General features: G+C 44.2%; 1 protein-coding gene across 5 annotated transcripts in view; it reads left to right on the top strand.

Moving 5' to 3' along the window:
* SATB2 (SATB homeobox 2) overlaps positions 1-27,185 on the top strand; it is a 180,854-nt gene that overhangs the window by 124,957 nt on the left and 28,712 nt on the right. For all 5 annotated transcript variants that reach the window (XM_081095481.1, XM_081095480.1, XM_081095479.1 and 2 more), the window contains 3 exons: positions 6,925-7,137; positions 11,421-11,576; positions 24,018-24,215. In XM_081095481.1, coding sequence (XP_080951607.1) covers positions 6,925-7,137; positions 11,421-11,576; positions 24,018-24,215 — 567 coding nt within the window. The remainder of the gene's footprint in view (positions 1-6,924; positions 7,138-11,420; positions 11,577-24,017; positions 24,216-27,185) is intronic.

The following is a 27,185-nucleotide window of genomic DNA, read 5'->3' as shown; positions in this document are numbered from 1 at the left end:
CATATCAGATATTTACATGACGATTCATCACAGTAGCAACATGACAGTTATGAAGTAGCAACGAAAATAATTTCATGGTTGGGGGTCACCACAACATGGGGAGCTGTATTAAAGGGCCGCGGCGTCAGGAAGGTTGAGAACCGCTGCTCTAGAAGGAAATGAGCCTGGAGCGTGGGAGAGAGCCGACGCTGTGGGCCGCTTGCAGGATGCAGGATGCCAGTGCAGTCAGCCACGCCGGCCGCTGACTCCTCAGCTGCAGGGACCTGCGCGTGGCTGCTGAAATGCAGGAGTTCACTTTGTAGGGTTCGGCCCAGAATTTGGGGCTACCTGGTCTTCTTAGGAGGAGACCAGCTTTGGCTCTCGTGTCAGCTGGAACCAGACATTTCGGACATGTGTGAACATTAAGGCTAACAAATAAGCAAGTAAAAGGGGCACTGAAAGGTGAGGAGTGCCTCTGAAGGGAGTGTGAGTGTGAGTGTGTGTGTGTGTGTGTGTGTGTGTCAAGGGACGTGTGTGGTCGGTCATTTCAGAGGTGGGTGCAGGCAGGGTAGCCCATGTGAGCGCCAAGGCCCTTCCACCCTTGGCCTGATGCAATTCTAATCTGTGAATTGGGGATCTGTGTGCCTTTTGACCTCGCTTAGCTGTTATGACATCATTTGCTAAAAAATAAAAATTAGAACTAAAACAGTGTATTTTCAACTTACCGCTACAGAAGACTGCCAGATAAATGTTTCAACTCATACATTTTTAAAGAGATGTGACTTGGTTCTGGAGAGGACCATCATGAAAAAGCTCATGTGCTTTATTCATACATCTAACAGTTAATAATTAAGATATATTATGAGGGATAGGGCTTATTATCTCTAAATGTTCTGAAGGAAGTGTCCAGCACACAGCCTTGCTTTTAGCATAGCAATCACATCAGCTATCTTTGGGGTTTATATTTTTTATTTTATTTTTACCATCACCACTTATCCCCTCTATGCCCTCTTCCACCCCACTCCCCACACTCTGCAATAATATCTCCCTTTGTTTAGATTGGAACCCAGCACTTTCAAACCAGTTGCTTTATATAACTGAGTATTTTGGGGGTGAGGGTTGAGTTACTTTAAGGGTGTATATTATAATAAATATGTGAACACTGCAACACAAGTTACCCTGTATCTCTCCGACTTCATCCGCCACAAACAGACATACAGTTTACAGAAATGAAAACAGTCTCTGCTAGTTGGAAGTGTTTTTTCTAAAGAAAAGCGCTGGGGTTTGGCTGGGCCAGTTTCCTCAGTACACACCTGGTGTATATCACTTTAAAAAATAAATTATGCCTCATTAAATTACAATTAAAGGGAATCATGATCATTTGTTTTTCTGGAAGGAAGATGTTTTGCATATTGAAAGCCTAATTTGTTGCAGGTGACAAAAAGGCTGAGCAGATTATCTAATATCACTTCATTTCGGGGGCAATGTTTGCTGGTTAGGCTGTGTATATACTCCAGTAGTTCAGAATGATACTGACACGGGCAGTATTATTTTCACTTCAAAATGTCTCCTACGACTTTATCAGTTTTTGCACCTTTTAATGAATAGGAACTTCTTTTGGTATCCTGGGTTAGTCATGCTTTTTATTTTTCTTTAAATGTTTTAAATTTTTTTTTACTGACTTTAGTGAGAAAGGGAGAGTGAGAGAGAGATAGAAACATCAATGATGAGAGAGAATCATTGATCAGCTTCCTCCTGTACACACCACACTGAGGATCAAGCCCACAACCCAGGCATGTGCCCTGACCAGGAATTGAATTATGACCTCCTGGTTCACAGGTCGACACTCAACCACTGAGCCACACTGGCCGGGCTCTTCAAATGTTCTGATACCGTCTTGTCCCTCACTGATCTCCTCTGTGGCCTGGTCTCACATTATCTCTATAACCATGGACTCTGCATATTTCAAACCCCAGCCGAGTGCAGTCCCACCTCTTCCAAGACCCTTTCCCTGAGTCCTGTAGTTGGCAATGCTTTCACCCTCGCTGGCACCGAAATGGCGGTAGTTCTATCTGGAATGTATGTCCCTTGTCATCTTTAGCATTGCGCTTCTGTAAACCATCACATAGTAAACTGCTTGGCATCAGAATCTGTGTCTTAATGAATCTGTTTATTCCTTTCTGAGCCTTGTGTCAAGTCACAAATAAGAAATTAATTAATGGATTGGTCTGTCATTCTTTGGTACTAGGTATATTGAATTTGGGGGTTCTCCAGATAGTCTATGGGGGATATAGCTCAATCCTGAAGAATTACCAAAGATGTGAGAGCTAAGAAGAACGCTGTCTGTTAACATTGAGTCAGTAATGACCTGGGGTTTGAAATATGCAGAGTCCATGGTTATAGAGATAATGTGAGACCAGGCCACAGAGGAGATCAGTGAGGGACAAGACGGTATCAGAACATTTGAAGAGCCCGGCCAGTGTGGCTCAGTGGTTGAGTGTCGACCTGTGAACCAGGAGGTCATAATTCAATTCCTGGTGGTCCCGGAGTGCCTGGGGAGGGGGGTGGGTGTCTGAGGGGCTCAAGCTCAGTGTTCCTAAGGCCTGGCCCAGGTATGGGGCCCCCTGTTGTTTTCTTAAAGGGGTAAGGCCCATAAGGCAGTTTCTCACCTGCCCAGACAGGTCTTCAAGGGCTAGTGCAGAAACTTACAAGTACATCCTATAGAGCCATTCACGGCAATGTTTCCCAAACATTTCTGAGTATTAGCATGTGTTTTGCACGCTAGAAGTCTGGGGCAAACTATTGAATTATTGAAGAAATATGGAAATCATAATCATTTAAATAAAAAAGCCCATCGACAGAAACTGCAAATTCAGAAACAGTAAAGTCATTTAATTCGTTAGAAATAAATATTATTTAACATACTAGACATAATAAGTACATCATTTTTTTTTTTTAATTTTAAAAGTCAGCCTGAATGTTTTGTCTGCAAAGATAACCTCTATTAGCAATCAGGCTAGGTCGCATTGTATTAGCTCCTAGTTGGGGTTTTGAATTGTTTTGCTCTGTTTGAATCGTCTGCCAACCTCATCTGTTCGTTGCTGGTGCTGGAAAGACTATGAAGCTCACAAAGTCCCCGGTTAAAGGCTACAGAGAAAGCCAAGTTGAGGTTCCTTTTTCCCCAACCCCCTTCATTTTTCAGCGACTTGTCGCCCAAGAGGTATTTGTGCTGGTGCCTCGCCACCCCGCGCAGGTGTTCCTCCTCCTCCTCCCCGTCCACACGTTTCCTGGTCGTGTGTAACCTCGCTCACTCCGAGGGGGAGCCGTTCCAACCTCTCCCAGGAGAAAGCTCTGTCGCCTACGATGAGGAAACTACTTAATGACCACTTTGCGCAATGCTCGCAGTATGTTTTAATGCGATTACTGATATGAAAGTTTAATAAGCAATATCCTGGGTAATTTATTAATGCCCCTCAATTTTCACATTTTCAATATTCATGACCCTTCTATCCATAAAAGTACATCTTTTTTTTTTTTTCCTTCCCGGTGCCCAGGTGCCATGCTGCACTCTCTATATCTCAGGCTGCATAATGGGAATGTCCAAGTGACACCTTTGCTGGGCTGGCTGATAATTAAAATGCCAGATAATCTAGTGGCAAGGGCCTTGGAAATATTTATGTGTGATAAATGATTAATTTATGTTCTATTCAAGACGGTTTCCATGTGGTCAACATTTACTTATCTTGATAATTAGATGGGGCAATGTGTGGTGTATCTAAGTTATGCCATACATTTTCTTCTGATTTTCCTCCCCAGTGATGATTTTCAGCTACCCAGATAAGCTCCTTTTGCATTTATGAGCCTACAGAATTTGGACTCTATTTTTAAAAATCCCAGTTTAAGTAGTTAAAAGCGCATAAGTAACCAAAATGGAAAAGACTCAAGAAAACACCCAAGACTCTTCCCAGGCCCACCCACTAGCCACTTGTTACTGAAAAGGTCTGGGTGAGAAGAATCTGCTTCGGGACCCTGGTTACACGGATGAGACCTTGAGTAAATAGCTTGGAACAGGCTGCTCATTCTCCAGGGCCGTGCGTGGAGACGGCGCCGGCCACCTTGTTGGCTTGAGACCTTCCCTGCAGTTAGGCGAGTGGAACAGAGGCCGCTATGTGTGCCACCAGCCCTTCAAACACAGACACTGGGTCTCGTGTCAGAAATGATGCGGATGAACAGCCATTTACAAGAATGCGTGGGCCTGATTTTTCTTAAAGATGGATTCGCTTCCCTGTGAGGCTGTCCAATCGGTGGAAAATGCAGAGGAAAGAGCTCTACAGGTTCAATGTGGAAAAGAAAGTAAAACAAGAAAACAAACAAAAACCACTCTATGCTTTGGAGTGTTTTCTTTTATGATGGATGAAGAGTGAGCAATTTTTAACCTGGTCTATTAGAAGACCAGTTTTTGTTATTTCACTATCATGTGTGCAAATTCTGAGCCACACTGTACAGCATGTGAAAATAATTTCATAGACGTTTACAAACCATTTCTTATGGTTCTAGGGGCCTCAAATACAGTATATAAATATACATTGTGACGTATTTATGCATTTTGTTCTCTATGATACGTTTTGAAACTTTATTTGCTATTTCTTTCATATCACTTCATATTATTATTATTTTAAAACAATTTCTTAGTGATTTCTTCCTCAGTACTTCAATTGTCCTTTTGTTCTTTTATTTTACTCTTTCATGGACGCCATGTTCTTTGGAAGCTTGTTTAGACCAAGTTAATGGCCTTTTGGGCTTCCTCCACGTGAATAGGAGTTCATTTTTTGAATAAGAAGAATTATATGTCATGCGGGGGGGGGGGGGGGGGGGCGGGGATCAGGATTTTAGAGATGCTTAGGTGAGGCATGGCCAAAAAAAGGTTGCGAACCACTGGTATAGACCCTGAAACTCCTCCTCCAATTTGGTAGTCTGAAATATAATAAAATGTTAAAATCACTTATGAGAGAAGAGGAGGAAGGAGGAGGAGTAAGAGAAGAAGCAGGAGGAGGAGAAAGAGACCGACTTCTCCTTTATGAATGCTCAGAAAGGTCAATCTTAGCCTCTTATTGGTATTGGAGAGTAGTATTGATTTTAAATTCACTTCTTTTTTGGAGATATTTTATCTCAGAAACAAATTTATTATTAATATTTTAGGTTGCTTAGCACAAGTGGAAGTAGAATAACTTAAGGCACAACTGACTCAGTTTTAGAAAGAGAATCAGTACTTAGATTGTGTAACATTTTCTGGAAGACAAATGTGTCACTTGTTGCTTCTAAAAGCATGACAAGAAATCTGGATTTTCTTAGAGCCATTTCCCAGGAGGGTATTTTCCATCCCATCCTACCTTGTTCTTGATCACGCATGCCCACAGACCCGCACTGGGTAACATTTCTCCTGGCTTCATTGCGTGGCATATTCCATTCTCATTCGTAAAGACATCTCCAATCAAAGTAACATGACACCCAAGTTGCAGAACTGTGTGATGGCATGTATAGTGCTTGTAGGTTCCTTGTAGTGAAATTGCCTTCCTGGTCTCCTGAACGGTGATTACTCTCTTGGAGAACTGATAACAGTGGGATGCACCTTCCTGTGACATGTATGTCGCTGTTTTATAATGCATTACTTTATTTGCCAAGATCGCCTAACTTATCCTAAAGATTTCTGGCCAACCAGGAGATGGCATATTCCTCTTGCATCATTGTATAGTTAAGCCACAGGGTGCAGATCTGACCACGCTTTCTTTGCATGGATATTCCCCTCGGTGGAAATGTCCTTGGCATCTGCTTCTCATGACTTGGGGTTGCCCCATCTGGTCTGAGCAACAGAGGTTAGCACCTCAGCTCTTCCTGGGGGCTGGTCCTAGGCCCTGATCTCACAGTGTCCTGAGTGCAGAGGTAGCTGGGAGTGTAAGGGAGGCCTGTGTGATAATCTAACAGGCGTGCAGAGTGTAAGTGGCTCTGCTGGTGCCCACGGTCCTACAGTGTCCCAGCTCGGTCCCCGCCCTTTTCTTACACCCATGCTGCTTGTCTCCACTCTTGTCAACCTTTTCCTTTTGTGTGTGTGTGTGTGTGTGTGTGTGTGTGTGTGTGTGTGAATTCTGTCATCAGAGCACGTAAAGCACTAATGTCCTTTCAAAGATGTCTATTTGGATGTCACACATTCAGAAAGTCTCTGAGTCTACCATGGCGATCTCCAGTTGTGCTCCGGCCCCTCACCGGATGTGACCACACTTCATCCCTTTGATGATGGGCTTAGAGCTCCCCCTGGGAGGGTGCCTCATAGAAATGTGTGGGTGCTCTCTGGTACATACATAAGGATACCTATTATGTGTGTGCATTGAGAAGCTGGGGTTAACACAAGTTATAGCCATTTGCTTTTTTTTTTCTAGAAGAAACATCTATATTGAAAGCAGTGGCCGGTCACATAGAAATTCAGCCAAACTTTTTTTTTTAAGTCGATGTAAATCTCCCATGCTGTTTAAATGTCGGAACTAAATTTACCAAACTTGGCAGATTTTTAAAGCGGAGCAGGACTGCCAAGTGTTCCCAATTTCAAGCAGAGAGTTCTAACACTTCCTGCAATCCTTGCAGGAGGCACCTGCTGGTAATTGCCACTTCACAATCCCTTCCCCGGCGCCTACCTGGCGAGCTGGCATCTCTGCACCCCAGCGATGGTTACAGTGATGATAAAGTGTCAGGACAGAACGGTCCAAAATAAGCCACAGCGCCCGCAAGGCAAGCGCCTTCCCACCACATCCTCCTGCCGGAGAAGCCGTGGGATTAGACTGCGGCTCTTGACATCACAGCCAACTGGTTTCCCCAAATAATAAAGGGGATGGGTATGGGAGACAGAAACACGCCCCCCCAGATCTGACTCGGCCTCTTTTCCCATCTAATCAGGGCCTGCTGTCCGAGATCCTCCGGAAGGAGGAAGACCCGCGGACAGCCTCGCAGTCCCTCCTGGTGAACCTGCGGGCCATGCAGAATTTCCTCAACCTCCCCGAGGTGGAGCGGGACCGCATCTATCAGGACGAGCGGGAGCGGAGCATGAACCCCAACGTGAGCATGGTGTCCTCGGCCTCCAGCAGCCCCAGCTCCTCCCGGACCCCTCAGGTGAGATGTGCGCCCCGCGGACATTTCTCTCTCTGCCCTGGAAGCAGCTGGCCAGCACTGCGGGTTTTCCCTGGAAACAGACGTAATTCAGGGTTCTGAGTCCACTGGGCGTGTTGCTGAGAGGACAGGGAACCGACCCTATGCAGTGGGCTGTCCTTTGCTATGTCCTGTGCCGTTGGTGTCCCTTTAGGAGCAGAAGTACCATCCTTCCCCCCGCGGCAGGAAACAGGGGATGGAGGAGGGAGAGGAGGGAGGCTGTGTCCACCTAGAGCTGCTTCATCATCAAGGAAGGAGCGAGGGGTTTGTGTGAGCTGAGTGTGCGTCGCCAGCGCCCTGCTTTTCCTTACATCGTGTTTACTCCAGTGGGGGGAGATAGCGGGGGTCAGGGGGCACATGAGGATCCAAACTCTTCTTTGTGTGATCTGAGGAAGACAGAATGGGGAGGGACCTGGCATGATGGGAGCTCCCATGTGCAGGGACCCCTCACAATGGCTGGATCATTCATGGAGCCTTTAGAACATGGTCATGGGAAGGTAGGCCTTCATTATTCTGCTTCCCAGGTGACCCCCGGGACTCCAGGGCACAGCTTCCCATCCTCCTCTCTCCACAACTGTAAGGCATTCTGTTCTCAGTTCCTCTGGCCGATGCGGGCAGCTAGTCGCTCCGTGGGCTGCAGAGATCCTCACTGAAGGGTCAAGCCAGTCACGAGTCATTTTCCATTCAGATCTGAACCCCTCATTTCTCGCCTATTACCTCCGATCCTTAAGCTTCGCTACTCTCTGGGAGGTTGAGGACACAGCCATCTCCTTCCACTGTTGCCAGGATGGTTGCAATTCCCTCTCAGTGGTAGTTCTCAAGATAATCAACAGATTCACGTTTGTACAAATCAGAAAAATGGGTACTTTGAAATCAAAGGACTTTTTGCTTAGATGCTATAGTGTGTGCATGTGCGTGTGCGTGTGTGTTAAATGAGTTTGTCTTGTGGTAATTTCCAAAGAACGGATTAAGCATACAAGCAGAATTGTATTCTAGTAGAAATATTTGAGCTTTTTCATATACATCCGTTTTCTTTCACATTTTCTAACTTTCATAATTTTGTACTCCACAATAAATTTTTAACTGAAGATCATTTTCTATCGTGCAGTCAAACTGCGATGCTTACACTTTAGTCTTTAGCGAATGAGGAGCTGTAATGACTGTTCAACCAAAAATAAGTCTCTTAACTGCTTCCTTTGGACGAGTGTAACCAAGCTTTTGTAGGGGATTTTTTCCCCCCATTTTGGGACATACGTATTAGGCTATTGAGTTGGGTGAGCTGTTGATTTGCACTAATATTTACTTCTATTAAATCGGCCAATATTTTTGCTGCTTCTGAAGTCCGTTAAAGCATGATGGGAGAGTCCAGCCATGCTTCCTGGCTGTGCACCCGCACACCTCTCCTGAGAAAGCCACTCCCACTTGTTAGAAAATCCCGCAGGTCTGTGTGCTCCTTCGTGATATTTTTCTGGCACTGTTGTCCTAGGTGTCTTCTCAAACACCTGAGAGCTGTCAGAGCCAAACCAGCTTACAAGGCCGCACAGAGCCAGGCGTTTGCTTTTTTCAGTAGCACAGAATCCCACCCAGAAAATTCCTAGGCAAAGGTGCACTTTGGGACAAGTATAACAGGGAAATGAATCGTTTAATGTCACAGTTTTGAGATTTATGAAAATAACTATAAAATGTTTTTCTCAGAATATTTTTGAGACCACAACTCTGGCACCAGCATTTCACATTCTCTGGGTCATTCTTGTTTTCCTATTGGTTAAACATTGAGAAAGGGGAAGTTGTTAAAACATTTCATGATTATGTATGTACTCAGAATTCTTACTGACATGCTTCAGCAGTGAAGGTCCGTGGCGAGTAAAGCTTCTACATGAGAAAACATGTTAGATGCCCCCTGAGGCAGCCTTTCGGTGGGAGTCAGCCTTACAGAGGTTCATGGAGATTATTTTCCAAACCCCAATTGGTTTAAAACAAATTGAAGAATTTTAAATTTATTTTATTATTATTATTTTTTAAATCCTTACCCGAGGATATGTTTATTGATATTTTAGAGAGAGTGAGGGAGAGAGAGAGAAACATCAACTGGTTGCCTCTCATATGCACCCTTACTGGGGATCCAACCTACAACCTGAGTATGTGCCCTGACTGGGAATTGAACCCGTGACCTTTTGTTGTATGGGATGACGCTCCAACCAACTAAGCCAGGGCAAGACATTTCAGATTTGAAATTAAACCTCCAGAGTCTTCTCATAAGGCTTCATTTGGCCAGTAACCCTTGATGTACTTAATAATAACAAAACAATACAAGGATAAGGGCGATCATTTATTGAGCACTTACTGTGTATCAGGTGTTGTGAGCATTTTGCATGAATTGGATCTTCATTGTTTTGCATTGTTATGCCCATTTTACAGATGAGAAAACTGGGGTCACATTGCTGAGTGGTAGAGCTAGGATTTGAACTCAGGTTGCCCTAATTCCAAGTCCTGGGCTCCTAACAACATAGTTCAGTGCTTGGAGGGCTTTCATTGTAGCCCCCAGGGTTTTACAGAGGATTTGATCCGTCAGGTGAGAGAGTCAGTGAGGCTAATAAGAAACCTGAGTTGAGAAAGGCAGAAATAATGTGCTCAAACATGCACTCGACAGGGAGAGTACTAGAAATTTTGAGAAGGAAAAGGAATTTCTTGCAAAAAGTGACAGGCAATTGGATTGTTATAGGCAGACTCCCAACTGGAGGGCAAGCAGATTCCTGTGAAACTAGCATTGGTGTAAACCTGGAGATTTGGGAGGCAGATTTGCACCGTGGCCCTGAGCCCACGCTTTGGCACCTGAAAGGGTTGTATTCAGAATAAGGTTGTCTCACTTGCTTTTGCCTGTCTTCCAGGAGGTCCAATAGCATCTTTCATTATCACTTGTCTTCATCTGGAAAATGAAAATAAAGTCTAACTCATTGAGTTTTTAGAAGAATTAAATGAGATAACAGAAATAAAATGCTTTCTTGATGGCCTGCCACATAAAAAGCACAGCATCAGTTCTTCTTATTTTTTGGTAATAATTAGAAAATCATATGAGACAGGGAGGTCAAAGAGGAATGGCAAAAGTCACCGATGGCTCTTAGGAATCCAAGCCGTCAGGGGAACTTGGGACATTCGCTCTGGCTTCGAGGCCATTGAGAATGATCCCGAGTTGTCCAGACTACCTGCCCTGGCTTCCCCCAAACCTGTGATGCTCAGCCCAGTGGGGACAGCTCAGGGCACCCATAGAGGGACAGTGGTGATTTGGGGGCTACTCTCTTGGTTTGGGATTAAGGGTAAATGGGGACAAAAGGAAAAACAACCCACTTTAGACCAAATCAGCTGGTTACGCTCATGAAGCCAAGGATTAGGGCGGATGCCTGCTGCCAGGGCTTCTGATGAAGCCACCCAGCCCCCTGGCATCACACACTAGGGCAAGCGCTGACCGTCTTTTCGATCAAGTAGCACCAAACGTTCCAGGGTTCTCCCAACCCCAAGAAGTACAGACACCTTCTGTATTGTCCTTCATTTGTCTCTGAAGCTGATGGGAAATCATTCAATTAAAATGAGCGCTGCAGAATACATAAAACCACAATATGAGTTTAAGAAAATGAAAACGCCACATCAAAGGCATTCCGAAGCCTCGTTTCATGAAATGAAATTTTATTTCATTCCCACTGATTTCCTAGGTGAAATTAGGTGACGGTCTGGGTCGCATAATGATGATAACGATGGGGAACCACACATACTCGGATGACATACGTGAAGCTTTAATAAAGAATGAGAGCGACTCTGGGGAGTGCATTCAATTGAGTAATAATTTATTATTTAGAGACCGCTACCCATTTACTCATTTTCTTTTTTCTGGAAGAGTTGGCCCTCCCTGCGAGGTATGCCATTTTTAGAAAGCGAGAGGTAGCTGTGTGTGTCCTGCGTGCGTGGCCGGCAGTTAAGTGATGGCTTTCAGTTCCCCGGGCGCGGCCTACCTGTGAGCCGCCTGGGGTTCCGTGAGGGAAGGAGCAGGCTGTGCAGGGCTCCCCTGTCCTATAGGAATGCACCGCAATTATTTCCAATCACAATTAACCCGATTAGAATAATGGACAGGAAGTGTCCCTCTGTAGCTAATGCTGTTTGGCATCAGCTGACTGAAATCCTTGGGTAATTTCTGCACAGATGGCTGGGCTGAATGCGGCACTTTTTGAATGATTGTTTTCACGGTCTCTTGGTAGGCCAAAACCTCCACACCGACAGCAGACCTCCCCATCAAGGTGGACGGCGCCAACGTCAACATCACAGCTGCCATTTACGACGAGATCCAGCAGGAGATGAAAAGGGCCAAGGTGTCCCAAGCCCTGTTCGCCAAGGTGGCTGCAAATAAAAGTCAGGTGAGCGGTGCTTAAAGGAGCAGAGGCGAGCACCGGGGTTCCACTGTGCTCCTCCTCCCTCCCATAAAAATACATCTGTTCCCATAGTAATAACAACAGCAGGAATCCCGAGGGGACCTGCCGTGTTCCGAGTTTGGCGCCACAGTTTGCTTTTATTCCCATTGGAGTTCAATATAGAGACTAAGTCAAAACCCAGACTTGTGTCTGTTAAAGAATCGTTGAAAAAAGAATTGGCCTCGAATGATTTCTCTTCCAATTCTAAACACTGCTATGTATTTTCTCTTTCTTCTGTTCTCTCTCTCTCTCTCTCTCTCTCTCTCTCTCTCTCTCTCTCGTATATGAGCCAAACTTGATATGTACAAAACAGCATCTTTCTGAGACAGCATCTTTCTGAGACCGCATCTCAGCCACGTCTCATCGCCTCTCACTCCCAGCAGAGGCCTGGCTGACATTGGTGTAATAACTGCTTTCCAAGCCCCAGAGACACCTTGTGAGTCAGGTGTTCCTTTTATGTGTAGAATACAGTTGTTTCTCCGGGAGAAAACACACGTGAGGGCCCAGGGTGTGTGCTAAAAGCTCTAACAGGAACACACGGCAGCGTCTCCAGTGCAGGTCTGTGCAGAGCGGGGGTGGTGGGGCGGAATGCTCCGGGGATCAGCGTAGACAGATGCTTAGGGTTTTGGAAATTTATTTCTGAAAGCAGCAACTGTGGATGGGATCCACTGTCTGTTTCCATTCCTTTAAAGGGACAACCACCACCCTGTCCGAGAATGGGCTAGGTCAGTGGCCGGCAAACTGCGGCTCTTTGGCCCCTTGAGGGTGGCTCTTCCACAAAATACCACGTGCGGGCGCGCATGTGCAGTGCGATTGAAACTTTGTGGCCCATGCGCAGAAGTCGGTATTTTGTGGAAGAGCCACACTCAAGAGGCCAAAGAGCCGCATGTGGCTCGCAAGCCGCAGTTTGCCGACCACTGGGCTAGGTGGATGTGCCTGCTTATTTCTCCCCGAGATGAACAATGACCTAATGCACGGAGGAGGGAATGAAGTTGGCTGCAGCATCATTCCGAGAGCCCTTTGATTCTGAGCTTGATTTCCTCTGTGGCCTTTCATGACTAATGTTCCCATCCCTGCGATGTAAGTGGTAAAAAGATCCGTCGTCTCCCCAACAGATCTTCCGTTGTGTTCTATGAAGAAAGGAAGTTACTGAATATTGTGTTTCTATTAAGCAAGAAGGTTTTCAATAAAAATCAAGTTTCAAAAAAGATTTTATATATAATTTAAGAGAGAGAGAAAGTGAGAGAGTTAGGCGCTATATTTAGGCTAATTATGGGGCTTAGCCATTTTTACCTGCCGCTTGGCAGTTACCTGACTTAAGTTATTTTTCAGATGTTGATAAAGGGAAAGGAGTAGAAGATCAAGGAACTTTGATGAGAATGGAAATATTTGTTTCCAATGTTAATGTAGAAATGTTTCCAGATTATTCCTATTATCGCTCATCAGTGAAACCGTTGAAAGGCAGTTTGCTAAGATTTGATGTCCAACCATAGAATGAAATACATGAAAAGAAAATACCATGGAGCCTTCCTGAACTGTTCGATGCATAAAATCCCATGGACCACATGGCAAAATATAATGAGAGTTGGAGCTGTTAAACGAATAAAGCTGTTAAATGCATAATGCCACTTGGCAAAACTACTGTGCATTTAATGGTTTTCCACTGTGTAATAAAGGACATATGTGGTAGATGTGCAGCGGGTATAAAAGCTACACAATTGATTTTGCAAACCTGCCCCTTAGTCGTGACTTGATGTAAATATAAAAGTTTCACTCAGTCCTTTTTTTTTTTTTTTTTAATAAGAAGCTTTCAAGAAAAAATGAAGACCACAGTCTGAGAACTTGATTCAAAATGCCTGTGATCTTCCTATTGGCTTGGCACCGTGGCTTCTGGAAAGAGTGATGCCCTCAGCCTCCAGAAATAACTCAGGTGGCTGAGTGAAAGCCGCGGGTGCCAGGCGGCCCACAGTTAGTGCTCCAAATGCGCGGCGCCTCCGAAGAACGCGGTAGCCCCAGTTCTGTAGAATCTGGAGGAAAATGTAGTCCCGGGAACTCATATGCTGAAGGATGAGACTGAGCCTGAGTGGGGATCCGGCGCTTTGAAGTTTTTCTGTTTTTCTTTGGGACCGTGGTCTCGTGCTCATTTGTGAATGGGGAACCTTGCTGGAAATAGCCGACGAGATGGGCACATCAAATGCTGAGCTTTTTGAAATGGTGATTTAACAGACGACATTCACTCCGTTTTGTGAGCACCAGCTTTGGCTTTATAAAAAGCATCTTTAGTGAAATCAGTTGCATGAGTTGGTACTTTGCACGTGTCTTTGGTGCCTACCCACAGGGTGCATGCACAGGACTAATCGTGGGACTTCGGCCAGGGTACTTAACCCCTCCAGGCTGCAGTGGGACATGGCCACGCTCTCTTCCTTGCACTGAAGGATGGAGATCAAAGGTTCCCCCCTTTCTTCCCTTCAGTGTGTTTCTTGGAGAGGTCAGGGGTCCTTGCAGGGCCGGAGGAGGCTGCTGGGTAGCGAGGCTTCCTCATCCTCTTGGATGTGAAATCAGAGGAATCCTTCATGAGGAGCTTGGGGAAAAGGAGTGGGCGTGGAACCTTGAAGGCCCAGTTCAAATAGACACCGTGGCCCCTCCCCTTCCATATTAACTATCTTTTAAAATAGAAATAAACCCTCCAGTAAACCACATTCACTCTTTGGTGTCAGTCGCTGTCCTCAGCTATTAAGAATAATACCTAACACTGTGTGTGAGGCAAGCTTTGAATGAGAAGTAGGAAAAAGAAAGGAAAATTTTAGAGAGATTGCAGGTTCTGGGCCCAGATGGTCCCTGAGGACTTAAGTGTTGAGGGACACAATGGGAAGAGGGATTCAGAAAAGGAGCTGAAAGAGTGACAAGCTTTTGAGGTTTTGCTTAAGGTCCTGCTGGTGGAATATATTCCTGGGAAGTGTGTGTGGTTCCGTAGTGTGTGGGTTATGTCAGGATGCATTTGCTACAGGTCTCAGTGGCAGGTCCTTTTAAAATAAGGCAAAAAATGAAGGAGAAACAGATAACTTTACATAAAGAAAAATACTGGATATGTTATTTGGTTTGTTTTCCTTTTATTGCTCTTTGCTATTGGAGTTTATAACACATTCAGTATATGTGCTAACATAATCTTTTCATTTCAGTTCTGGGTTACCATATTAATCTTTGCTTTTGATCTCTTTAAAAAATGTCCCAGGCACAATTTAGTTGCATATATATTTTAAAAATACCTCTATTATATTTTAAAGTAATAATATCCTCACTTTAGAAAATTTAGAAAATTAAGAAATGTATAAATGAGGAAATACGAGTCCCTCATGATTCTACTACTCAGAGATAGTTACTGTTCACATTTTAGAGTCTTTCCTTCTAATGCACATATATGTATGGGTGTGCACAGGGATGTTTACGATCATACTGTATGATGCATAATTGTAAGACAAGTCAAAAGTACAATTTTTAAGGCCAACTTTTTATGTTGGGGCATAAAAATATTATCTTTAGTCTCATTAGTTAATTTCTTTTCCTTTAGAAAATATTATACAAGGATCAAAGGTTTGCCTCTTTGCACAATTTATCTTATATTATGAATTTTCCTTTTGGGAGATGGCTTTATAGGGGCAGAGTTAGCTCAGGCTAATGGACACAGATCTTTACCCCATCTTTTTGGTATAAACCATGACAGGAAGTACAGACCACATGATGCCCCATGTAAAATGAGTTGGCGATCTTAGTCTTACTCCTAATGATTTTGCTTTTGCCATCTTGGATTCAGCGTGGAAGGCAGACTAAAATGAGGCAGGCAGCCTCACCTGAGCAGCTGCGCCCTGTTGCTGGCCAGTAATTTTTATAGCCTACCAAGGAGGGCTTTCTACTCTTGTCAACTGGGGTATGGATGCCATAATTTCAGGGCTGTCCACCAACTTCAAATAAAGAACTCAGCTGTTTACACTATAAGTACCATTTGAAAAAATTACGATGCCACATAGTAAAGAAATTAGATTTCTCAACATTCCTGTTTCATTGTTGGGTTGAACCTGTCTTTGATTCTCTGCCTTTTCTCTCAGCATAATCTTAGAGGATTAGATTCTAGTGAGATTTTGTAAGCAGAATTCCCTCAAGATCTGTATCCACCTTATAGTGAGGAGTTGGGATCTTTTTACTGTGCCCACCATTAGTTATGTTAAGGTTTCATGCCCTAAAACTAGCTTTTATGGGAGCCCTTAATTAGCTATCAACAGAGATTAATCACAGAGTTCATATGCAGATCTTAAAATGTCAGATGCATTTACCCACTGCTAATGTTTATGTACTGGTTTTAAGCACAACTTGACTGCAGAAACCTTGAGTTGCATGATTTTGCCTGTTTATGACATAGCGCCTTTGGACACTTGCATGCAACTTTGAAACAAGTCAGGTTGGCATATTAAAGCCACGTCTCTGAACACTCCCAGCAATCTTTTCAAGAGGACATTGAGTTAATGTAAGAACTCTGCAGGGTTCTTACAGTTGGAGAACGTTGGTGCCTATGAATGATTCCTACCACTTTCCTGTAGACACCGTTTATCTTCTCCCTTTCACAGGGCCAAGAGTAGGGTGAGGCAAACTAGGTCCTAGGATGTACAATATAAGGAGGCCTGCACTTTCAGAGCCACACCCCTTACATTTTGTGCCCTAGTCGCTGCCTGCCTCACCCTAGAACCAGCCCCGATCTTTAAAAACCGCGACCACTCCCAGTTTTCTGATGTGTTTGGTTTTTCCCCTCTTGCACTTACAAGTGTTTAAGGCACTTTGCACAATATACAGTCTTGTGTCATAGGCATGCTAGGATTTGGACCTGAAGTCAGGGCCTGGAAATATTTTTGTTGTTTTCTGCTTCATATTTTAATACATTTTACTGGTAAGACCTTTCTACTACTTAAGTGGAGAAGAACACAATTCCAATTCATTCATCTTTTTGACAGATATGGACAACTTTTTTCAGATGCATGTTCCCATGTACACATGTATGTGTGTGTACATTTTTATATAAACTCATACCGAATTTTCACACTGTTAGGTAGCAATGTGTATCCTATGTATCTAGTGTAAGGAGAGCAGAATGATTTTCTAAAATCCCCTCTTGACTTGAGCCCTCTCTAACAGAGGTGAAGGAATTGGTCTGAAATAAAATTTTCATTACTCCCAATTACAGACTCAATCTTTACAAGCACATCCATAGACATGTGAGGGACATGCCTGGAGAGAGCTGAAAATTGGTCCCCATGAAAATATAGTTTGGACCTTAGCGTACCATTTTGAAAAATAAGGACGGAAGCGGGCCATTTTTACTTCACACATGCAAGGCCTAAAATAATTAACCATGAACTATAACCAAATGCCCAGCACCCACCTTTGTTCGGGCTGAGGTGACCCCCTGTCAGGCATTCGCTGAAGCCCTTGGTGAGTCTCCCTTGCCATTAGCCTTTTACCCATTTCAGCTTCCTGATTAGGTTATCTTGAATCATTAGGGGGTTTATTTATTTTAATAGACACTTATTGGATTCATGAAAAGAGAATTCGGTGACTAAGAAACAAGAGCTGAATATTATCTGGCTCATTTCACACTTCACAAGAGTCTCAACCAGATGAAGAGAAATCCTTTCACAGCTACAAAAGTTTGTTTTGGGACTTCGTGTGCTTCCATTTAGAAAGCGAACTGTCTGTGGTTAATAATCTGAATTTCCTTCTGAGACGCTCAGAAAACATTTCCTTTTGGGTGCATATGCTGACATTTTCTGTATTGGAAATGTGGGTGAGTAAATGGCCTTTTACATGGCTGGTGTAGGAATCCGTGAGTCATCCTCCCAGAGCTGTTCATTTGCCCACTTATTTATTGGCGTTCCCAGCGGGGCAAAGGTGGTGGGGACCATTGACTGAAGATTGAATTCACCCATCAGCTCTGTGCTAGACACATCAGGGGGAACAGGAATAGCTGTGACAAGGCCCTGCCTTCAAGGCTCATAATACCTTACTTAACAGGAACGGCCATTTATGTTTTTTTTTGTTGGAGATCAAAGCCCGCTGTGAACCTGTGTGTGTTGCTGAGCAAACCCTGGTTTGTATTTGTTCTAAAATATTATAAAAACTAGGAAATTTGTCACCAACATGGAACTTATTTATTTATTTATTTATTTATTTATTTATTTATTTTTAAGGAGAAAACATGGGGAAGTTGGAATCATTACCAGTGTCCTGGCGGTAGGAAAACAAGTACCTTAGTAGGCGATGACATTTCAGTACCACGGACAGGAACCTTACTCTTCCCACTTGCATCCCCTCCCCCATCACGTAACCTTAAGTTTTGGAGCTAGGATTCAAGCTTACATCTGATGGACTTCAAACTCAGACACTGGCCTATGTTAAAAGACCTCACTGGTCATTGGAAAATTCTCAGCCTTTGACATGTCATTTGGAGAATATGTCATCACTCACTTATTGGCTACCTGAAAATTTTAAGATTTTTTTCTTAGTGAAATAGATATTGCCTTTCCTCATTCATTTTAACCCAGGAAAGCTTTAAAATGCTTCATCTGAACAACAACAGCAACACACACAGAAAAAAATGATTAAAAAGATGAGAATGGATTTTTAAAAATGATTGATATAGTGTGGCATTTAGGTCATTATTTTTTTAAATGAAACTCCTAGAGAATGAAGCTGATGAAGTATGTATTTTACTACAGCCAGGCCATTGCGAGTCCATGGTGTTCTCAACTTTATCCCAGTGTTTTCTCGAAGGACTTGTTAGGAAAGGAGGTAGGAAGGAGGGGAGTTAGGAAGGGAGGGAGGAAGGTACTCCTCGCCAACTGTAACTCCGAGTTTGAGGCTGAGAAATTCTACACTCATTTCTATACACTCTAATAATTTCAGCTCAGTCCTATGAGCACTTACTGAGCAATTTTTATGTGCAAGGATGCAGAGTCTCTGCTGAAAGGGCTGGATTGAGGAAGAAGCCGTCCCTTTCCCTCCAGCCCCATCAGGAAGCTGACGGTTGTGATGGGAACGCAGACGTGCTCACCCATCACAATAATCATCATCAAGTTGTGAAAGAATATAAGCAAAACGCCTTGCGATCAAGCGAGGCTGAGCAACCCGTTTTCAGGAGATCAGTTGAGACCATGTTGGCTGAGCCTTGAAGCACGACTTCTCATGGGGGACGAGGGTTGAGTCTGAGACATTTCAGCCAAGGGAGTAACTCAAGGAACATGAGCTGTATCTAACACTTGTAATTCACTTAGCCTCAGTTTTAGCTAAAGAAAGCTTAATTGACTATGGAAACATTCAGCCCACCTTTGGTTAAAACTTACAACCATCCTCAAAGAGAAATCACACAGGGGTACCGACCCCACAGGTCATGCATGGAGATAGGGTTCACCAAGCAGATCTGGGGACTGAAAGTAACTCACAGCAGGAGCACGAGGTCAATAGAGAAATGGGTGGGAGATGAGACCATGAAGGAAAACCAGGAGCCAGTTGTGGTTCTTACTGCTTCCTCTTCTAATGCTTTTGAATTGTGAATGAGAGATGTCTCATTTAAGTAACTCACCAGTGACTACCACTTTGCTAACAGACAAACTATGGGGTTACTATTCATCTTCCAGAAAGAAATAATGGCACATGTCTTCAAGTAGTAAGCATTGCTAATACATTGACAACATAATTTGCTTTGTAAATTTAGATTGATGTACAACTTTATAGGAACACGTGGACTTGTAAATAAACTATATTTTGACGGGTGTGCGTGCCGCATCCCCTTCATAGTGGAAAAGGAGGATCAGACTTGTTTTTTTCTACTGAGGGGAATATATTTGGTTAAGAAGCTGACAACATGGCTAAACTGAGATGTTAATAGATATTATTTGCATATGCACTGAATGTGTGAGAATGCTTTTACCATCGATTACAAAGATGCAGCCTTTAAACCTATATTCCCTCTCTGGAGTCCCTATGTTTAATTTTTTTTTTTTAACAAATTTTAGACTCACAGAAATGTTGCAAAAGAGTAGTTTCCATATATCCCTCATGTAACTTTCTCTAATGTTAACACGTTACATCAAAAAAATTACTATAGTGCAATAGTTAAAACCAGGACATCAACATTTTTAATATAATTAACTAAACTTAAAAAATATACTCTAATTCCAATAGTTTTCCTCTAAGTCCATTTCCTGTTCAAGAAACCACACAGCATTTTTTATTATTTCTCCTTAGTTTCCTGTAGTCGGCGACTGCTCCTCAGACTTTCCTGTTTTGTTTTTTTTTGGCCTTGCCATTTTCACAGAATGCTTTTTTGTTGACCATCTCTCACTGTGGGTTTGTCATGATTCGATTGAGGTTATGCATTTTGGGCTAGACTACCGCAGATTTTATGTGTGTCCTTCGTGGTGCATCACATCACAGGATTCATGGTGTCCACATGTCATCGCTGGTGATGTTGACCTTGATCACCTTGGTCAAGGTGATTTCTCCTTTGTCCTTTAATCCTAATAGTCAACCATTATCTGCTATTTCTGGCAAATAAGGTAACAAATCATGGAATGTACCATATTAATTTCCCAGAAGCTCCAAGAGGGTAACCACTTGCCTGAAAGTCACTCAGTTACTTAACGTTGGAGCAGGAACTTAGCAGTTAGGTCTCTGGGATCCAAGTTGAATGCTCTCTGTGCTTCTGAGCTGTGCTCAAATACTTAGCCTCAGTTTTACCATACTAAAAAGGCTCAGCTGACTATAGGAATATTTAGCCAACATTTGGTCAAAACTTACAACCAGATTAAAAGCTCATGGTGTCTCACGGAACTGGCCAGGGCTGAGAATCAGATGAACGTCTGTATCAGTATTTCCAAAATGGAACTCATTCTCCTGGAATGCACCACATACCACACAGGGAACAACAACAAAAAACCTACTTGAGATTTTTAACAGAAAAAGGAGATTTGTTTATTAATAATTCATGAGTTCCCATTGAACATGCACGGCAGAAACAGTGCTATTCAATAGAGAATACTGTCATCTGTCACTGTTTTATTTGACATTTACACTTTTTTTTTTTTTGCCTGATACTGCAAAACTTTCTTGGATGGCATGCAAAATTTATATAGATGAAAAAAATCCCAAAGTGGGGACTCTGTCTCTCCTGAGATGGGTTCACTCACAGTTACATACATGTGTGTTCAGGCAAGAGCGTGGTACTTTCTCACACATTCATTAGCCACCAAACAAGCTCATGAGACATCCCACTGAGAAAACAAAGATAAGCTTCCCGGATGGCCTGGTGGAAGGATAGCGTGAATAAAAAGATGGAGGGTGAGATGGGAGGTGAGGTGGGAGGATAGATTTCTGGAAGGTGACCATAAAATAGGGAGAGTGAGGAGAAAGCAAGTCATGGCTGCCGTGAAGCAAACGGACGAGGACACATTGCCACTTCAGATGCAAAATAAATAACTTATAAATGACACCACGGGAGCTCCGTGAGTGGGGAATCCCGGCATTCAGTAGAACCAGTGACAGCGAGAGCTCCTTGCCGTTTTGTGCTGCTGTAAGGCTCCTGACAATCTTTCTGCTCCGTAGGTTAGTTATTATTTATAAAAATCGCAGAACCAGCTGATACATTCATAAGCTAATTATTGAAGCAGCTGGGTACACATGGTGCAATATGTCCAAGGCTGTGAAGTATCACAGATTTCTCGGGGCCTGCTGCGGAGGGGGCGCGCTGCGGAAGGCTCCAGCCCTTAATCTGATCAGCCAAGCAAACACTTGGTGGGGAAACTAGATTAATAACCCTCTAAATACCATGAATGTGCTTCATCTTCAAAACCGGGTTCCCTTAAACACGCGATTAGCTCAGCTCCACCAGGGATGGGGGCGGGGGGAGTGCTCTGGTGCCCCGGGAACAGGGTCCTGTTGGCTCCCTCCCCGTGCCAGAAATTAATTTGGTTTGCTTATGTCTGCACACATGATCACACTTGTGTCTAATCCGCTCCCTAATAGCTTCAAGGTCGGGACCTCGCATGTCAGTGGGCAAATTGAGCACCACACTCCTTAAAGACCGATGGCTGACAGCAGGGCCCGCGACGAGGCCGTGGTTGGTTCTAAGCGATTGTAATGAGCGCCGATTACAGCAGCGCCTATAAATCAAACGCGGCGGTGACTGTGGTGCGAGACATTCCGAGCGTCCTAAGTGGAGGTACCACTCAGCTGTCACCTGTCCCCTTTCAAGCGCTGGCTTCCCACAATGCAGTTCACGCCTCTGGCGGAACGGCAGGTGCCGTCCCCCTGAAGGTCTGGGCATCTCAGAACTTCATCCTTTAACAGATGTAGGTTTTTGTTTCTATTTTCCGTTAAACGATCGGTCTCCAGGCTGTGGCTTCCCCTGGGAGAGGTTAAGCATACCTGTTTGAAAGATCTGAAAGAGTTCAGTTGGAGACGCATTCAGATCTGTGAAACGACAGGGAAATAGCTTATTTTTTCCACAGATGGTTTCGTTTCCATTTCAAGAATCCTTTCCTTTGTACCAAGAAACCCTTGAGGAAACACGTTGGGACTGGGAGATTTAAAAAAAAAAAAATCATGGATTTTCTGATAAACGTTTTGTCTCCGATGTTCCTAGACGTTGCACCTTGAAAATCAACTAGTACCTACCTATCTCTCTGTTGAGTTGAAAAAAGAAAAAATCTATGAAAATGCTTGGGAAAACATTTCCAAAGAAATGATTAGACGCCTTGTTTTCATTCTTCCTAGCCCTCTAACTCTCCCCAGCTTCCAGTTTATTGCAAGAAAAGATCAGGTCTGCGCAAATGTGGCCTCTCACTTGTAAAAACAAGGCAGTGTTGTGTTACAGATTAGTTTATAAATCCCCGGTGGCTTCACAGTTCAGTGCCTACAGCTGCTGCAGATGGGCCTGGGTTTTTGTCTCCTCGCGGTGCCACAGCCAGCAGTTGAAGGAGAAAATGGAATGATCAGGTTATTAACATGGAGGCCGCGAGGAAGAGGCTGCACAATGCGAACAGCTGGTGTTGCTGTCTTGGCCGATGCAGCGGAGATAATCAAATCTTGCCTTTTTTGCGGGGGAGTGGGGGCAGTAAAGGCAGAAGACACAGTGGAGTGTCAGACGAACAGCGGCTCATGATGTGATCTGGGGGCTTTAGGATGCGTGTCGGGAACGCCCATTGGCTTACAAGTTGTGATATAGAGATTTGTGGAGGTGGGGGGTTGATTTTTCACGAAGTCATTTGTGTTTACTTATGCACCTTGCTGGAAAAATCCTGACTCTTTTACAAGAGGTGCGATGTGGGACAGTTCTTGCTTTTAAAATTAGCGACGTAGCTTGGAAATGATGAGTTAGAAAGCGACTGGGGAAAATATTTTGACACGAGTCAGCGAGCGATGTTGACAGCATCCTCTGTATTATTTTCATATACTCCATCATTATTTGCATTGCATTTTCTTCCTCGTGCCATTGTGAGAACATTCGGATACCAGAGGTGGGAGGCACACATTTGCAGGTGTGACCCGGCCCACTGCCTACCTTCCTGCAGGTGTGGCTGTGGAGGGACGGTGATGGGGACAGGGCCTGGAGCCGCAGGCATTCAGAGATGGAGCACAAATACACTTCTTTTTTCTTTCTAGCTAAGGTGCTTGCTTCTGTTAGGTGGAATTATTGATGATTGTAAGGCTGTTTTCTCCCTAGGGAATTCAGTGCTCTTCACACTTAGACATTGTTTTTCTTTAGAATTTTCCATCTTGTAATACATATTTGTTCATCTTCACTCTTTTCATAGGGTGGGATACCATCCAATTGGCTAATTTTAGGAAGGGAGAGGGTGAGAGAGATAGAGACATCAATGATGAGAGAGACATTAATGGGCTGCCTCCTGCACACCCCCTATTGGGGATCGAGCCCACCATCTGGGCATGTGCCCTTGACTGGAATCCAACCGGGGACCCTTCAGTCCGCAGGCAATTGGCTAATTTTAAAAATTGTAGTAGACCAACACAAATTGCTTTTTTCTGAGGATTGGCTAATTAATCTTGCTTGAGCATCTTTTACAAAGGAACTGAGAATTAACTGAGAATGTCTGGGATAGGAAAGGTGCTAAGTGATGAACACGAGTGAAGATTCTCAGGCATTGATTGGTGTGACCCGCCCAGTGGTGACTGGTTGGGCGTAGAGGTGCCGGCTGCCCCCGTGCCTCCCCAGGTTGGTGGGAGCAGTGTGGGCAGGAGAGTGTGATCACGGGGGAGGCGCTGCCTGCAGCCAGCAGCCTCTGTTCTGTGCTCCTCAGGTGACCTCTAGTGACCTTCTCTCCCCAGGGCTGGCTGTGCGAGCTGCTCCGCTGGAAGGAGAACCCCAGCCCGGAGAACCGCACGCTCTGGGAGAACCTGTGCACCATCCGCCGCTTCCTGAACCTCCCCCAGCACGAGCGGGACGTGATCTACGAGGAGGAGTCGCGGCACCACCACAGCGAGCGCATGCAGCACGTGGTCCAGCTGCCGCCCGAGCCAGTGCAGGTCAGCACCCCTTCCAGCTCCCTCCTTCCACTCTGAGCAGTGCTGGCGGTGCTGGCGGCTGTGGGGGTCTCGGGCTGTGTCCCTAGGACAAGGACCCCCTTCTCTCAGGGGGAACAGTGTCCGCACACATGCACACACTTGCTCACACAGAGAAACGTGACTGAGCATCAGCGCCAGAGGCAGCCCCTGTCTGTCCTAAGGGCGTGTTACCTGTGGGATCGGGAAGCAAGAGGTTCGTGCGGAATTACATCTCCCCGTCAGAAAACATAACTCACAGTTCTCATCAGTCCATTTTCTAAAGAGGAAACACTGAAGTGGCCATGAATTGAGTCAAAATTCCTCCAGGAGCGTGTGATGAGGCTGAGGGAACGAAATATCCCCATGAGCTAGGAAATACCCGGACTCAGCCAAAGCCTGGGAAGGAATTACTGAGAGAGTCTTGGAATTTTAAGATGCATTTTTGCCACCTTTGGTTTCCTCTGTTTTAGAAATCTACCTTCACTTGGGCTGCATGCTTTGTTGCTTCGCTTTTGCTACCATTGAACTATTTCTAAGAGTAATTGAGTTTACTGACTCTTGCTGCACTCTAAAATCAGTTAGCTTCTGGGAGAAATCTTAACTAGGGGTTCCAAGGTTATGCCCCTCAGAGTTTTGCCCACAGGTTATTTTGGTAGGTGATGAGATTTGTCCTGCTGCCCATACCACCCACCCAGCTGCCACCAAAGAGGACCCTCCGCAGTCTGGATCTGAGTTTGCCTTTGTGTAGCAAGAAGAGGAAGGTTGAGGCAGGAGTGCACGTAGCTGGGTATGTGTGTGTAGAGAATGAAAGAGATGAGGAGAGAGAGAAAATGGTTTCTTGATCAAGACTCACAGGAGAGGTGGTGCAGGATGGAGTGAGATGCTCTACCCTGACGCTTCCTATCTTCTTTCCCCTTGGTCCACCCTTACATGCCCGAGGGAGAAGTCAGAAGTGACTTCTGGCTTACATCACTTTTCATCCAAATATTGACATCTCAGTCAATGCTTTCCTGTTCTCATTGGTCAATTTCCAAGGTCACAGATTAAACTCAATGACTTCATAGAGCTAGAAGCGCCTAGAGGCCGTCTCATACCATCCACAGCACACTCATTCAGTGGGTGATACGGGCGGGCTAATAAGTGGCTGAGTCCTCACTCCTGGCTCTGGGGTGGTGCTTGGGCGTCATTCCTCGGAGGTGAACCCCTGGGCTTGCCCTTCAGGACCCACCCTACCCTCTTTCCTCCCCTTGACCTTTCCTGGCTGGGGCCTCATTCACACACCGGAGCACCTCCCTATTAAATCAACACACTGACTCACATAGAGCAGGGTTTTCCTATTTTGAGATTTAGTAGAAATTAAAATTTTGTTTTGTTTAGGAAAATAAATTTATACAAAAATATTAAGGGAACCTGCATTCAGGTTCATCTTAGTTCAATCCAGCAGTGAAAAGCTGTTTTATTCTAGACATTGGCAGCATCCCATTTTAAACCCCATTTTTATGTTAAGGTTGGAAATTTAGAGAAGTTTGAGATAAAAAGACTAAAAACCTCATCTCCATTATAATTAAGAACTTTGCTTTATTTGAATGATGGCTCCTGTACATTTCAGTCTCCATTTTTTGTCCAGAAGTTTTCGTTTCTATGAGGTCCTAATGTTTTGGGAGCTAAAGAATATTCAATGTGATTTTTTTTTCTTTTAACTAACCAGTTTGAGAAAAGTAAATATTAGAATTGGACAGCCAATTGATTTATGAGTTTTATTATCTTTTATGATAGTATGTCAAAACTGGAGTGTGCTAACAATACTTAATGGCTAAGAATCTGTCTGTAATTTTTTATATTCAGTTTTAAACACTTTGTGGCTATTAACATTAACTTCTGGTATCACTGGGAGCATTTTTTATTGTATTAGAGGTTACTCTCATCACTCAGATCTTAGCTAAAGAGTTTACAAATTGGGTAATTTTCTCTACATTGACTTAACCTTAGCCATTGACTTTGAACCCATAACTACTCTGAAACTCTTCAAATATATCACCTTTTCTTTTACATTGTGCCTGTCTCTGAGTTGCACTGATTTGAATGCTGCATCTTTTTTAGCAGCAAAATACAAAGTTTTGCATTAAGTATTCATTAGAGTCTTGATATGAAAAATAACTGGAACTCCTGAGCCTGGAGAATGCGCTTGGCACAGCCTCTCTGAATTGGGAGGGACTGTATTCAGAAAGACCCCAAACTGCTACACAATGTCTGTAATTGTCCAGAAGGGAAGCCATTGAACTCAGGACTGGAATTCACTTGTATCCTTATACCAAGTAAAAGTTTAAGGAGCTAGGATTGCTTACATATTTTGGGAATTTTAAAATTTATGTGTAGCATAATATTGGTTGGACGATGTTACATATTGTCTCATTAGGCAGAAAAGGCACCATTATTAAATTGTTAGCTCCGGTGAAATCAGTGGTGATTAGAGCTTCTGGTATGTGTAGGGGATTGAAATGCAGGAAGTCTGCCTCACAGTGGTCACAGGAGGATGCCACTGACACTTCAAGCAGTCAGGGCACACCTTCCCAGCGTTTCCTCAGCAGTAAGGCTATGAAGCAGGGTCGTCCTGCATAACTCCCCACCTCGCTGCTTTGTAGGCGCGTCCCCTCCCCTCGCCCGTCAGCACCTCTGCGACGCTGGGAAGCACCTTGGGTCAGGGCCTCTCCTCTGGGGCGAGGGGACATTTTTCCTGCTGTTGGTTTGCAAATCGCTTACAGATCGATAGGCTTATGTTGCCTACGGCTGTGCTTCCTTTTTAAAGTCCGCAAAGGGTTTTAAAATTTAAAACCCGCATTTAAAAACCAGGAGATTTCATGTCAAATCCAGATTTCACATAAAAGCCACGAAATCAGGAGATCCACCCCTGGGCTGCTTGGCTAGAGCTGGCCCTTCTCTGCAGGGCACGCA

The sequence above is a fragment of the Myotis nattereri genome, assembly GCF_964212035.1.
Source record: "Myotis nattereri genome assembly, chromosome: 7".
Taxonomy (NCBI): domain Eukaryota; kingdom Metazoa; phylum Chordata; class Mammalia; order Chiroptera; family Vespertilionidae; genus Myotis; species Myotis nattereri.
This window is presented reverse-complemented; position numbering and strand designations above follow the sequence as displayed.